Source organism: Mustela lutreola, chromosome 10, assembly GCF_030435805.1.
Source record: "Mustela lutreola isolate mMusLut2 chromosome 10, mMusLut2.pri, whole genome shotgun sequence".
Taxonomy (NCBI): Eukaryota; Metazoa; Chordata; class Mammalia; order Carnivora; family Mustelidae; genus Mustela; species Mustela lutreola.
Window position 1 is genome coordinate 18,480,826 of NC_081299.1, and position 13,491 is coordinate 18,494,316.

At 44.9% G+C, this 13,491-nt stretch overlaps 1 protein-coding gene across 1 annotated transcript in view; it reads left to right on the forward strand.

Annotated features, from left to right (window-relative positions):
• Positions 1-5,386: 5,386 nt before the first annotated feature.
• MACO1 (macoilin 1) overlaps positions 5,387-13,491 on the forward strand; it is a 64,463-nt gene continuing 56,358 nt past the window's right edge. Inside the window, exon 1 of the mRNA XM_059136817.1 lies at positions 5,387-5,715. Within this exon, the coding sequence (XP_058992800.1) occupies positions 5,636-5,715 (80 nt within the window). The 5' untranslated portion in view covers positions 5,387-5,635. The remainder of the gene's footprint in view (positions 5,716-13,491) is intronic.

Here is a 13,491-nt window from a genome sequence, read left to right on the forward strand (position 1 = left end):
GAATCAAGTCCGAGAGACTGCGGAATTCACATGTAATCATGCATTTTCTATAAAAACAGGACTCCATCATCATACTCACCATGTCATCCTCATCTGAGTCAAGCATTGTAAAGCTCGGTCATGGGCAGTGAGCAAGCACGTAGGGAGGTCCTCCATTACCTCTACCAAGGGTGTGTGATCCTGCTCTGGTTAAAGTGGGGCTCAGTCATTCATTCACTGAATGTGAGCTTCGGAGTCAGGCAATTTGCGTTCAAAACCTGACTCCACAAATTATTAGCTGTGTGAACTTGGGCGGGATGATCAATATCTCTGTTTCCTCATCTTTTTTTTTTTTTTAAAGATTTAATTTATTTATTTGACAGAGATCACAAGTAGGCAGAGAGGCAGGCAGAGAGAGAGAGGCGGAAGCAGGCTTCCTGCTGAGCAGAGAGCCCAATGCCGGCCTCCATCCCAGGACCCTGGGATCATGACCTGAGCCGAAGGTAGAGGCTTAACCCACTGAGCCTCCCAGGTGCCCTGCTTCCTCATCTCTAAAGTAGAGAAAATCAGTGTCAACCTCATAGGGTGGTTGTGAAGATTTTTTTTTAAAGGTTTGTTTATTTGAGAGAGAGTGTGCGCATGTGATGGGAGGAGGGGCGGACAGGGAGAATCTTCAAGTAGACTCCTCACAGGTGTGGAGCCTAATGTGGGGTTTGATCCCATGACCCACAAGATCATGATCTGAGCTGAATCCAAGAGCTGGATGCCCAACCGGCTGAGCCACCCAGGGAACCCCAGTCATGAAGAGTATATGAGGAAGAGTGCGTTAAGTGTCAGATGTGTAGAAAATCTTCCATAAATATTTGTAATTATTATAATTGCACAGGGTTGGCATATTTACTGTAGAAAACTCTGAAAATGCAGACATGGCAAAAAGTTTACATAAAGCATCCATGATTTCAACATCTCCAAAAACCAGTTCTACTTCTTTTTGTATATTTTTCAGATTTTTATTTTACTATTCATGTGAATTTACACCTTGTTTTCTCCCCTACAAAAATGGGATTATACAGCACATACTGTTGGGTAATTGCTTTTTCCATGAACAGTATATCATAAATCATTTCCAAGCCAGGACAATCTTTACAGTTTATCAGGGTGGCTAAGAACCCAGGCTCTGATGCCAGAATTTCTGAGTTTGAATCTGGGCTCTGTCACTTATTGTGTGACCTTAGGCAAAGAACTGACTTGTTCTGTGCCAGTTTTCTCCTCTGTAATATGGCATCAGTAATCATCCCTACCTCGTGGGGTTGTTGTAAGGATGAGATCAAAGTGCTTAGAGCAGTGACTGTACGTGGTAAGTGCTCTGTGTCACCATTCTCCATGCCACAGGACTTTTGTGGTAAGAATGTGTGACCGTTTGACTAGCCCCCTTTGTGGGATTATCTGGGCTATTTCTAAACTGTTCCTGTTCTAAACACTACAATGAATATTCTCCATTAACAGGGCTCTCTAGGGGACACAGATACATGTATGAGAGGTGGCCATCCTAATGTCTGGATTTTTCTGTGACTCCTGAGGCATGGGAACCAAGTTCGAGGCAGCTGGGCCAGCCCTGCCTGGTGGGCTTGAGGGAACTGAAGCTACTGAAAGGGGGGGGGGGTGTAGTTTTCTTGTTTGTGATACAGGGTGTGATGATCACTCTCCAGGCTATTCTGAGCCATTCCGAGCTCAGGTGAAGCTCAAGTGCAAATCTCAATCCCTTGCTCATCAAACGTCCGAGGAGAAGAGGAGGGAAAGCCCTGAATTCTTGACTGGGTCTTGGTCTTTTGAATGAGAACAAATGATTTCCCTTCCCTGTCTTACTCATCTGTAAAATGGCCACTGACCTCCCCTGGCTCCTGACTGGTAGTAGAGGTATGGGGAGTTGGGGGTGCTCTGTGGCAGGCGGGAGGTCTGCCTCATATCTGCCCAGGTCTGTGCCCTTAGGATCCCAAAGAGCCATTTGAGGGCTCAGAGGGGAAAGGCTGGCACTTGATTGGAGCCAAAGGGGGTGTGGGCTAGGGTGGGCCAGTAAAAGAGATGGTCTGGCTGGGGCAGAAGGAGTGAGAGAGAACAAAATGGAGAAGGGCGGTTGTCCTGTGGGCTCTTGGCAAGAGGACCATTCTCATCATCCCACTCAAGCCAATCACCCGACCAACACCAGATACAACCTATAGCATCACAGCTTGATCTCATTCAGCTGTTCCTTGAGCTAAACTGCTCTACCAAGCCAACTTCAGAATTTTATTTTCTCTGAGCCTCAGTTTTCTCATCTGCAAAATGGAGCTAATATGACCTGCTTCTAAACATAGGGCTTGAAGTGTCTCCAGAGTGGATCTTGGCACAACTGTATGCAGGTAACTCAACACCAGGGAGTTAAGGACTGGAACCCAGAACTCCAGATTTTCTCTGTTCTCTCTTTCTCCCATGTAGCCCTATGCTTGAGAGTAACTCCCAGTCACTCCACGCTTCTCCCATGGCATGGGATGTCCTTATCAGGATAGTAGGCTAGACAGTGAGCTTCGGCGCCTCTGTCATCTTTTCCAGGATTACTCACCTTTTCATTTCACAGTGTGTCATGGTACTGTCCTAGATAACAGGGACATAAGGGGGAAGTGGAAAAGCCCATGGATATGGCCCTGTTATAACCTTACTTAGTTGGCTGTTTGTCTCTGGCTCAGGTAATCTGAAGCCTTGAGGTTCTGGAGCTGATGGCTATTCAGATCTAGGGTCCCATGGAGTCTGGAGCCAGGATCTTACCATAAAAACTTCCTAAGGCATTCAAACCACCAGCATATTGATTTTTAGGTCCTGTCTGTATCCTCCTCCATGAACAAATTCACCTTGGCAGCTGAAGCCTTTTCCTGCTGCTCCAAGCAGAGCGTTCCATTCAGACCCTTTCACAATGATGGGCAGCCTTGGTGGAAGTTTGAACTCAAAGAGTTTGTTATCCTTGGCCACGCAGGGCCACTTTATCAACATGCTGGAGAGAAGTGAGGGATGAAAAACAAGTATACTATTAATAGTAATAGTTCGCTGTCATCTATTGCATGCCCAAGTGGAAAGAGAGGTTCTAAGATTCTGTGACGTGCCCAAGCTAGTAAGTGACTAAGCTGGTCTGAAAAGGCAGGTACTCTTGCGATTTTTCAAAATTGCGTCTCTTCAGAATATGGATCCAATCTCCCAAGAAGCTTTTGTCCTTGGTGGATGAACAAGCCTACCCAGGAAACTGACTTAGGAGCAGCACTGGGGAGATGCTCTGTGTGGGAGCAAAGGCAGGAAGAAGGGAAGATAAAGCTTCAATGGGTTTGAGGACAGTGAGTAGATAAGGCTTGCTGGAAAAGGACACTGGGTCTCCCTTGTGACGGCTCTGGATGCCATAACAAAGAGAATGGTTTTCAGATTTGGGAGATCTTTAAAGATTTGTGAGCACCTGGGTGGCTCAGTGGGTTGAAGCCTCTGCCTTCGGCTCAGGTCATGGTCCCAGGGTCTTGGGATTGAGCCCCACGTCGGGCTCTCTGCTCAGCAGGGAGCCTGCTTCCTCCCCTCTCTCTCTGCCTGCCTCTCTGCCTACCTGTGACCTCTGCCTGTCAAATAAATAAATAAAATCTTTAAAAAAAAAAAAAAAGATTTGTGAGCAGAGTAAAATAACAAAGAACAGCAGATGAAAATGACGAATTTGATACAAATTACAAGTTCCTCCTTGGGGGTAATTATAGGGTAGGAAGAGGTCCACCCACTTCAGGACAAAACCAGATACCATCTACTTCCTGGAAGTTTTTAAAATGTGCTGGAAGACCACCTAACAGTCCCACTGCTGGTGTGTGGTTAAGTTGGTACAGCCACTTGATGGGAGATTCAGCAGCCATCAGAAATATTTAGGGAGAATGCATAGTAACATGGGACAATGTTTACATTAAGGGACAGAATACAAAAAGATGGACCTTAAAGGCCCTCAGTGGCAACCTGTTGGGACCCCTCGCACTTTTGAGAGCTTTTTCTGTATGTTCACTTAATAAACTTCTTTTGATCTACACACACACACACACACAACACACACACACACACAAACAGAACACAAAGTTGAATATCTAGTATGATCACTACTCTGTTTAGTAATAATAGCAGCAATAGGAAAAAGAATATCACCCATGGGGACAAATAGGAAAAAAAGAAAAAATTTAGAATGCTGATAGTGGTCGTGATAAGGTGATGAGATCCATGAGTGTTTCTTCTCCCTTCAGCTACTTTTTGACAGCTGCCCAGTTCTCTTTAATGACATTCTTTTTAAAAGAATCTTTGCTGTATTTTCTAATGTGATTTTTTTCATACCTACGTTGCAAGGGAATAATGAGGAGTAAATGAGTAAGTATATGTAAAGCACTTAGCACGGTGCCTGGCACAAAATCGGAGCTCCAGGAAGGTCGGGTGAGGGGGTCGCTGGCCGGTGTCCCAACATCTGAGAAGCCCGGCACTCGCCGCGGAGCAGCCGCTCTTAGTCCCCGCGGCATGGGCCCCTCGCGCGGCACAGACACGTCCCCGACGCTGACGCTCGCCGTGTCCAGCAGGCACTATGCCAGCGGAGGCAGCCACGCAGCCCGCCCTGCGGACGTGGAGCGAGGGTCGCACCGCCCCACACACACCCGGCAGCACAGCGAGATGTCGCGCGCACTCACGGCCCCGCCCCCTGTGACGCGACCTCTAGGGGGCGGGACCGCAGCAGCCCCGCCTCGCACCTCCTCCGATTGGCCGCCGCCCTGTCACCACGTCGCGGGGAGCTGGCAGGGTGTGTGTGTGTGTCTATGTGTGTGGGGGGTTTGCTTTGTCATTCGTACCCCCGTCGCGCGCTGACGCGGCCGGCCTGGCAAACGCTCCAGGATCCGCAGGAAGGGCCCCCGGCGCTGACCCCGGAGGCTCCCGGAGGGGGAGGATGCTGCGAGCCCCTTACATAATGACGCGACTGACTGGAGCACATGTCAGCGCAGAAACAGCACATGCCGCAAACCCAGGCCTCCTTATTTCATACGGTGCTAGTGATAGCGGGCACTGAATATAGCACGGTATGCTCTAGCATGGATTATCATACAATGAAACGCAATTCAATAGTCATGCAGTGTACCTTCGCAATAAGGCATAATATAGGATGTTATATTTATAGGGCCTATTTATAAGCCTCTATTTAAATCTTTTCTGATAGGCCCAGGCACGCACACAGACACTATAATGATTGGCGCATTCTTCTGTCCTTCAAAGAGGCGGGTTCTCGAGTCCGTTTTGCCTCAGCGGGCCCTTGGATTGGCCGGCAGCGGCGTAGCGGCGCCTTCCATTGGCCCCGGGGGCCGTCCGTCGGAGCCGAGGAGGCGGGCAGGCGGCTGGCTGGTGCTGGGGCGGGCGGGCCCCGGAATTGTCATTTCTTTGTTTCGGAAGGCGGAGGAGGCTCTGAGCTCCCCCTCCCCGTCCCACCCCCTCCCCCCGGGTGCTGGCTCCATGTCTGTGTGACCGGCCCCAGGGGTAGAGTCCAGGCCCGACGCGGGGCGGGCCGGCGGCGGCGGCGGCGGCCGAGGTGAGAGACGGCAGCGGAGGCGGCGCGGGCACTCGGCCCCCCAGCGGGAGGATGAAGCGGCGGAACGCGGACTGCAGTAAGCTCCGCCGCCCCCTAAAGCGGAATCGGATCACCGAGGGCATCTACGGCAGGTGAGCTGCGGCGCCCCCGCCTCCGCCCGCGCGGGCCCCGCGGCCCCCGGTCGGCTCCGGAGGGGCTCGGCCCCGTTATGTAACCCCGACTAGGCCGCACGCCCGCGCCGGGGGCTCTCCGGAGGAGCGCAGCCCGGGGGGCTCCGGCCGGCCCGCAGGGGTGCGCTCCGGGGGCGCGGGGCGTGGCGAGGGCCGCCGGCTGGGCGGGGAGGGCGCGGCGGGCGCTGGCAGAGGAAGCAGCCGAGCCGCCGTTGGGCGCTCCCTGGCCCCGCCGGGGCCGGCGGGGGGGGGAGGGGCGGCGAGCCCCCTCCCCTCCCGCAACCCTGGCCTGCGCCGCGGGGCCCCGAGGGCCGCTCCCGGGAACGCCGGGCCTCCGCTGGACCCCAGTTCCGCTCTGGCCTGAGAGTCGCCGGCCTGAGTCGGGAGGCGCGTGGACCATATGCACTAGGAGGAAAGGCTGACAAAAGTTGGGAGCAGACAGTGGCCCCACGGTCCCCGGCGGACTGGGCAGGTGGCCACGTTGCCCCTTCTTTCGCCCTCTACTTCTCTTGCGGGATCTCAGGCTTGGCACCGCGGGCTGAAGCCGATACCCCCTAATCATGCCCTGTGGCCCCGCTCCAGACTCAGAAGGAGCGGATGATCATTTTCTCAGCAAACATTATTTTGACCATTCTAAGCAGATAGTTTTCATTGAACCTTTTGAAAGGGATTTTTTTCCAAACTCAAAATTTTCTTTTTCTTCCGGAAAAAAAAAAGAAAGAAAGAAAGAAAAAAAGACAGCGTCCCTTTAAATAGAAACTGAATTCACTTCTCTGATGGGGAGAAGGACAACAGGTTCATGGGGCAATTTAGTGACAATCACAGCTTCCTAAGCACAACTTGTGGGCGACCTGTTATTTTCTGGTTCTTCTTAGAATGTTCATTCTGAATGGGACTTGCCTTGATAAATGATTTTGGTGGAGAAATAATTCATTTACAAAGGAGAATTCTCAGCATGTGCATTTTGGCTTAATTGAGCCTTCGTGGTATTTTACAGTTTAGCTCTTAGAGCTGTACGATTTAGAGAAATATGTGAGGTAGTTGATAACACCCAAGTTGTCACCAAGCTAATGACCAAATCTTAGCATAACTGTATACCTTGCACATGCTCTTGTTTACATATATGGAAGATTGCTTTCACAAAGCAGCCAAGTGATGTAAACATCAGGGGTTCCTTTATTTCAAGTTCAGAAGCATTAAGAAGTCAAAGTATAAAGTTCCTTATATATATTTATCCTTCTGTATAAGTATATTCTTAGGTAATGAGCCATAGATCATAGGAACCATTCATTCATTCGTTCAACAAATGTATATGCTATGTGCCAGGCTCTGTTCTAGCTTTGAGGGTACAGCGTCCCAGTAAAACAGGCCAAAGTCCATGCTGAATCAATCAAACCTGACCATTTAAACTAAAAGTGAAAAAACAAAAACCATTTTCCTACAGATTTAATGGGGGGGGGATGTCTCTTCAAATTGAAGATACTATGATCCTGTAGGAAGGATGTTTTTCTGCCCATTGAAAACTATTTGAACAACTTAATAGTGACACAAGAATAGCAAAAGCATATTAAACAGAATTGTACACCAAGGACTTTGAATGGCTGCTAGTCACAGTAACATATGATGATATACTTTTATACAAAGAAGACTGGGGAGCCCATATTGTTTACATGTGTTATATTTTGACATCTCTTTATATTTGAACAAATGATGCCCAATTTAATACCTGCTTGAGAGTAACCACTCCATCAACATGAACAATATGAATTCATTGTCTAGTGAAGATCTGTTATTTCAGTGATGAACTTTTGGAATTCAGATGTTCTTACTCTAAAGTAAATATGCTATGCAAGTTATTCAGAGTTTTGTTGTAATATTTTATTTTATTTTTTAAAGATTTTATTTATTTATTTGACAGACTCAGCGAGAGAGGAAACACAAGCAGGGGGAATGGGAGAGGGAGAAGCAGGCTTCTTGCTGGGGAGGGAGCCTGATTTGGGGCTCAATCCCAGGACCCTGGGATACATGACCTGAGTTGAGGGCAGACGCTTAAGAACTGAGGCACCCAGGCACCCCTTGCTGTAAAATATTAAAACCCAACAGCTCTCAACTCTGTTTACCCTTCTCTGTTTGGCATTCTTTAAGTTAGATGTTAATCAAACACCTACATATATTTCTAGCTATCTTTCCTTGATATATAGCATCATATATCAAATGAATGTTTTAATTCACATACCTGTTTCTTAGTTTATAATATGGAGTATTGGACTAAAGTACAAGATCATAGTTTTGTTTTTTTCAAATTCTGTTTTGAAAAAGGTTTAGAAATTTTTCCTTTATTTCTAAAGCAAACAGAACGAGTGGGCTAGTTATAAATTATGATGTTTGAGGATTTGTGAATATCGAATTTCTGTGATCATTGAATTTAACTCTGTATTAAATTGTTCTTCATACCATCTATTGCCCATTTTGTTTTTCAACATCTGGCCAATTTTGGTCTCATTAAACAGAGAGCTTGTTTTTTTTTCTGAGACCCTGTTGACAGTTTTGATAACCACTATCTACTGTTTCACAGCATAACATTTCATGAATGTTATTTTCATGTTCTCAGTCTGTACAACCTTTTGAGTCTGGGCATAGCAAGGAGGCAGCTGTGATGAAGAGAGCATTGGACCTCGGGCATCAGGAGACCTGGGTTTGGACTCAGAATCCCAGCTCTGCCACTTTAAGCCCCATTCTCTCATCTGTCAGATGAGTCTTGAGGTCTAAGGAGCTGGTGTTCAGTTTGTGAAACTCTATAAATTCTAGAGGGCTCTACAAATATTATTTACCATGTTGTTGTTATCACAGTTTAACATGGTTTGGTTTATTCTTTAAGGAGGCAAGAGAGACAATGAGATTTGCTACAGCTATAAACAGAAGTTGAGTAGTCAAAGGGTCAGTTGCTGCTTGGTCTTGCTGGAAAAAATCCTATTGCTGAGACGCTTTTAATCATGGGCTCCAATCCAGCAACTGTGACTGAGGTGATTGTTAAATGATATGGTTATTGTCAGTATAATCACTGTGATAGAATCGTTTTGGGGGCAAGGTAGAAGGAAAATGGATTTTAGACATATCGGCATTATCTACGTTTATATGTGTGCCCGTTGTTTGAAAACTGAAAGGTACAGATATCTTATTCTGTCAAATTAATAATCAAGAATAAGAGAGGAGAAACAGGAATAGTGATGATTGTCTTTTATGTTATTAAGGACTAAAATTCGAAGCACATTTAAAAATCATCCACGCCAGCATAGATCTAGAGTTGGAATTCAGTATTCAATAAATGCTGTGTGTGTGAGTTAATAAATAAATGAATATAAACGAATTCCTCCTACTTGGTTAAGAACCTCCATTGTTCAGGGAATTGTGAAGGATACAGGATAGGATATGATTTCTTGTCTTCAGGAGTTTACAGTCTAGTCGATCATCATAATGCCCTCTTAAACTTATACAGTGCTTTTGAGGTTCCAGAAAACTTTGCGTTCTGTTCAAGGAAAAGTATGTTTGTTGAATTACATTTTAGCTGGCTGTTTTAGTTTTTCGCCTGAGGCATTAACAACTTTATTTTGCCCTGTGCTATTTTACAATGAAGTAGACGGTCGCCACTAAGTGAGGAATTGTTTTCTAACTCAAATGAGATAGATGTGAAAGTACTTTGGAAATGATAAGGAACAGTTATTTATTTATTTTTTTAAGATTTTATTTATTTATTTGACAGAGATCACAAGTAGGCAGAGAGGCAGGCAGAGAGAGGAGGAAGCAGGCTCCCTGCTGAGCAGAGAGCCCCATGTGGGGCTTGATCCCAGGACCCTGGGATCACGTCCTGAGCTGAAGGCAGAGGCTTTAACCCACTGAGCAACCCAGGCGCCCCATAAGGGACAGTTACTAATAAGAGAAAGTAAAATAAATAACTGCACTTAACTGTGACATTTCTGAGGTCCTCGGGTTTTATGGCAGTCATTCTCTGTCCAGGTCTCTGCCTTCACACATGAACCAGACACTCCCAACTGTAACGTCTAATTACAAGCAGTGATTCTCCAGGTGAGGTGGGGTTGGAGTGCTGTGTAGTTTTTAAAAGCCTTAAGGGGATCCTCTGTGGTTTACCCATCTGTCACTTTGGAACACTGGAACAAGTGTTCCCCCACTTCCTTCCCCCTGAGAATTACTGACTTTATAATGGGAAGATGAGGAGATGAGGTGTGGTAAGTAGAAGACGGGGCAGAGATGTTTATGTTGAAAGCCTCTGCAGGTAAAATTGTTTCTTGCCCAAGTAGGCACAGTAAGCATTTTAAGTAAGGCACATGTTAAACTTCAGGAAACTGTTTTATATCTTTGTTTTAGGTGGTTGAAGGAAGCGCCCCTTCACTCACGAATTTACAAATACTTCCTGTCGCCGTGTGTGTGTGTGTGTGTGTGGGGGGGGGGGTGTTCTGCCTGCCACCTGCGGCTTAGGGGGTGTGGGGCTGGCCCCGACTCTTGGCTTCTGACAACTTCACGCCCTCCCCCTGGAGCTGAGGACTCAGGACATCCCTGATAGATGGAATACCTTGTCCCATCTTTGTTTCAGGAGAGCGTTTCCTGGCCTTTGACTTCTGAAGTGATCAAAGTTTGCATCCCTCTCCGCTTCCTAATTTCCTTTTACAGACCCTAGTCTAGCTAATCTCACCTCCAGAGATTTCACTTGCCGGCTTTTCCTGCCTCTTTAATTAATGATGTTTCCTAAGCCTCGTTTTAGCCTCCTCTGGGCTATGCTTCTTAAAGCCACTAGAGACTGGCATGACCCTTGGCTGCCTTGATTGTACTCGTGTTCTTGCCACCGAAACCCCACACGCCAGTGTTGCAACCTCACAGCCTAAAAGCACTTTGGTAATCTTGGGAGGCTTTGACTTCAGCCACACTGGACCCGACAGGAAAGTGATAGATTCTGTATTGTTTTAGTGGGGTGTTGGGGAGGGGGGTAAGTTTTGAATAACCTTCCCAGGGAGCTGTTTACCTAATCCTTGTATTGGCAGTTTCCGTGGAGTGCATTTAAAGAAATCTGCCACCCTGGAGTTTTGTACTTAGTTTTTGCCAGTAGTGTATTACCTTAAAAGAAAGGTACTTTCCTCCAGCTTTCATCTGAGTCTTCTCATCTGAGTACTTTTGGCAGTTTAGTTTCATTAGATGTTTTGAAAATCCCTTTCAATTTCTGCTACCAGTTGAGGCAGGGGAAGGAGGGAACATGCTCTAGTTCACATTATTTGCTTTAAAGCTTCCTGTTTTATTAGTGACATTCTCCTTTTTCTTTGATTCCTCGTGGCCTTTCTTGAACGTCACTAGATCTGGAGATTGATTTTAATGGTAGACTTAGTAACTTACTATTTTCACTTTCTTCTTAGTTATGTGCCAAATATTCTGGAGCCAGTTCTTGTTCTTGAGGCACTTATGTTTCCAGGGTCTTTTTCTTTGGCCATTTCTCCCAGATCTTCCCGCTGATATTAACCCTTTGGGGGTTTGTGTGTGTAAATACATGTGTTTTGTTTTGTCATGTTCTAGGCTACCATCCAGGTGATACTTAAGGGGGAAATAATAAAATATAGCATATACCTTGTGGAGTCCGGAGGGTCAGATAGACATTTTCAATATGGTTAAGTCCTCGAAGTGGAATACTGTATTCGGTTACTTTCCTTAATTCCTTCTTGTCATGGGGCTCGAACTCATAACCCTGAGATCAAGAGTCACATGCTGTACCAGCTGAGCCCACCAGATGCTCCTGGGTTACTTTTCTTGATGAAATCTAGTGTGCTCTTCAAAAAGATACTGATTACTTTTATTCTCTAGGCTTACTAGATTTGGATGTAATTATTTAACTTGGATCATTTTCAAGAAATAGGCCCAGAATAATAAAGATTTTTGCTCAACAAGCTATGTGAGTATAATCATACAGACCAACAGTAGAAACACATATCCTTTGCTAGATTTTTTTTTTCCCCATCATGAATTTCTTGAAATACCCAAGGACTGACCATTTCCTCACGGTCTCTCACCTTTAGGCACATGGATCTTGGTAATGGAAACTTTAAAAAACATAATCAGCTGTTTGAATTATTCTTTGAGTCTTTATATCTTCACTTCGACATTTTACTTAACTGATACCAAATTGGTCTTGGCTCATCAACTTTCCACAATGCCAACCATCCCCAGACTTTGAAGACCCTTCATAGCACCAACCTTCATTCCTTTGTTTTCCTCTGCTGGTTTTAAGGACAGTGTACTCACATTGAGTGATGGGATTGTGACATCAGAAATAATTTTCCCTCATCCATCTCTTCTGTTGTGTTTTCTTTTTTAGAGGCCTTGCATTTAGTGGATTGAGATAGTGCAGCTAGTCCACTTGAGGGGTATCTGTAGACCTCACTAATGCATTTATACTGTTTGAGATCTCTTTCCTTACCTAGCACAGGGGAGGTGGCTAGAAACAGTCTAGCTCTGTTTTTAAATTACATTATTACTTCATTCATCTTTAAAGCACTTCTAAAAACCAAATAATTGCTCAGTACTAAAGTCAGTATTTGGCCTATCTTGTAGTGAGGGCACTTGAGTTATAGAGAGAGTGAGTGCCATGTTGATAGTCAAACAAAAAGTTCTGTCTCTGATGAGAGAAATACTAAGGTTAGAGTCTTCTTTCTCAGATGTAATAAGCATTATTTTCTTCTCTTGCTCTAGGCTTGATAAGCTATACCTCATGGTTTATGGTAATTATGACTTCTAAAAAAATGAATTATCTTCTTATTTTTGAATTACATGTTTCTCTATTACAAGGATGATTCTCTATTACAATGAGCATGTTTCTCTATTACAGTGATCGTCTAGTACAATGATCATTACAGTTTCGCTAGAAAGCACTCTTGAGTTATCCCATCTTTTGTGCAGTAGTTATTACTTTAAAGAATATTTGACTATAGGGGATATCTGGGTGGCTCAGTTGGTTAAGCTTCTGCCTTTAGCTCAGGTCATGATCCCAGGGTCCTGGGTCAAGTCTGCTTCTCCTTCTACCTTTCCCTAGTACTCCACTCCTCTGTCTTTCTCTCTCTCAAGTAAATAAAATCTTTAAAAAAAAAAAAAAAAAAGAATATTTGCTTTAAATTTTTATTTTCTGCAGAGCTTTATAATGTGTTTACAAATGAAGTTTTTATAAATTCATAGTTTATGAATGAGATACTAAGGGTTTATTTTTTTCATAAAGTACATCTCATTTTTAAAAACTTGGTTCTTTGGGGGAAATAAAGAATTATATAAGTTGAATGTGTATATAGGAAAGTATATAAAGAAGGGGAATAATATTTATTGAACATCTAATATGAGATAAGAAAGTCCAGTGTGATGAATAAACATAGGGGCTTCAAAGTCATTTGAACTTGACTTCAAAGAATGTCCCTGACACTAGTTGTGTGACCCTGAACAAGTCACTTACTTGCTTTAGCCCTCAGTTTTCTCATCTGTAAAATGAGGATGGTAAATAATACCACCTACTTTAGAGGACTGCTAGAAGGATAATTGACATAAGTCATGTAAAAAACTTAGCATCATGCCCAGCACAGATAATTGCTCATAATGTTATTTGCTGTTACTACTACTGTTGTTTTTTTCTTCGTTGTCTTATTTTGTTCCAGTAAGGGTATTAGCTTGTTTCATATGTGAGGAGACCATGATCGC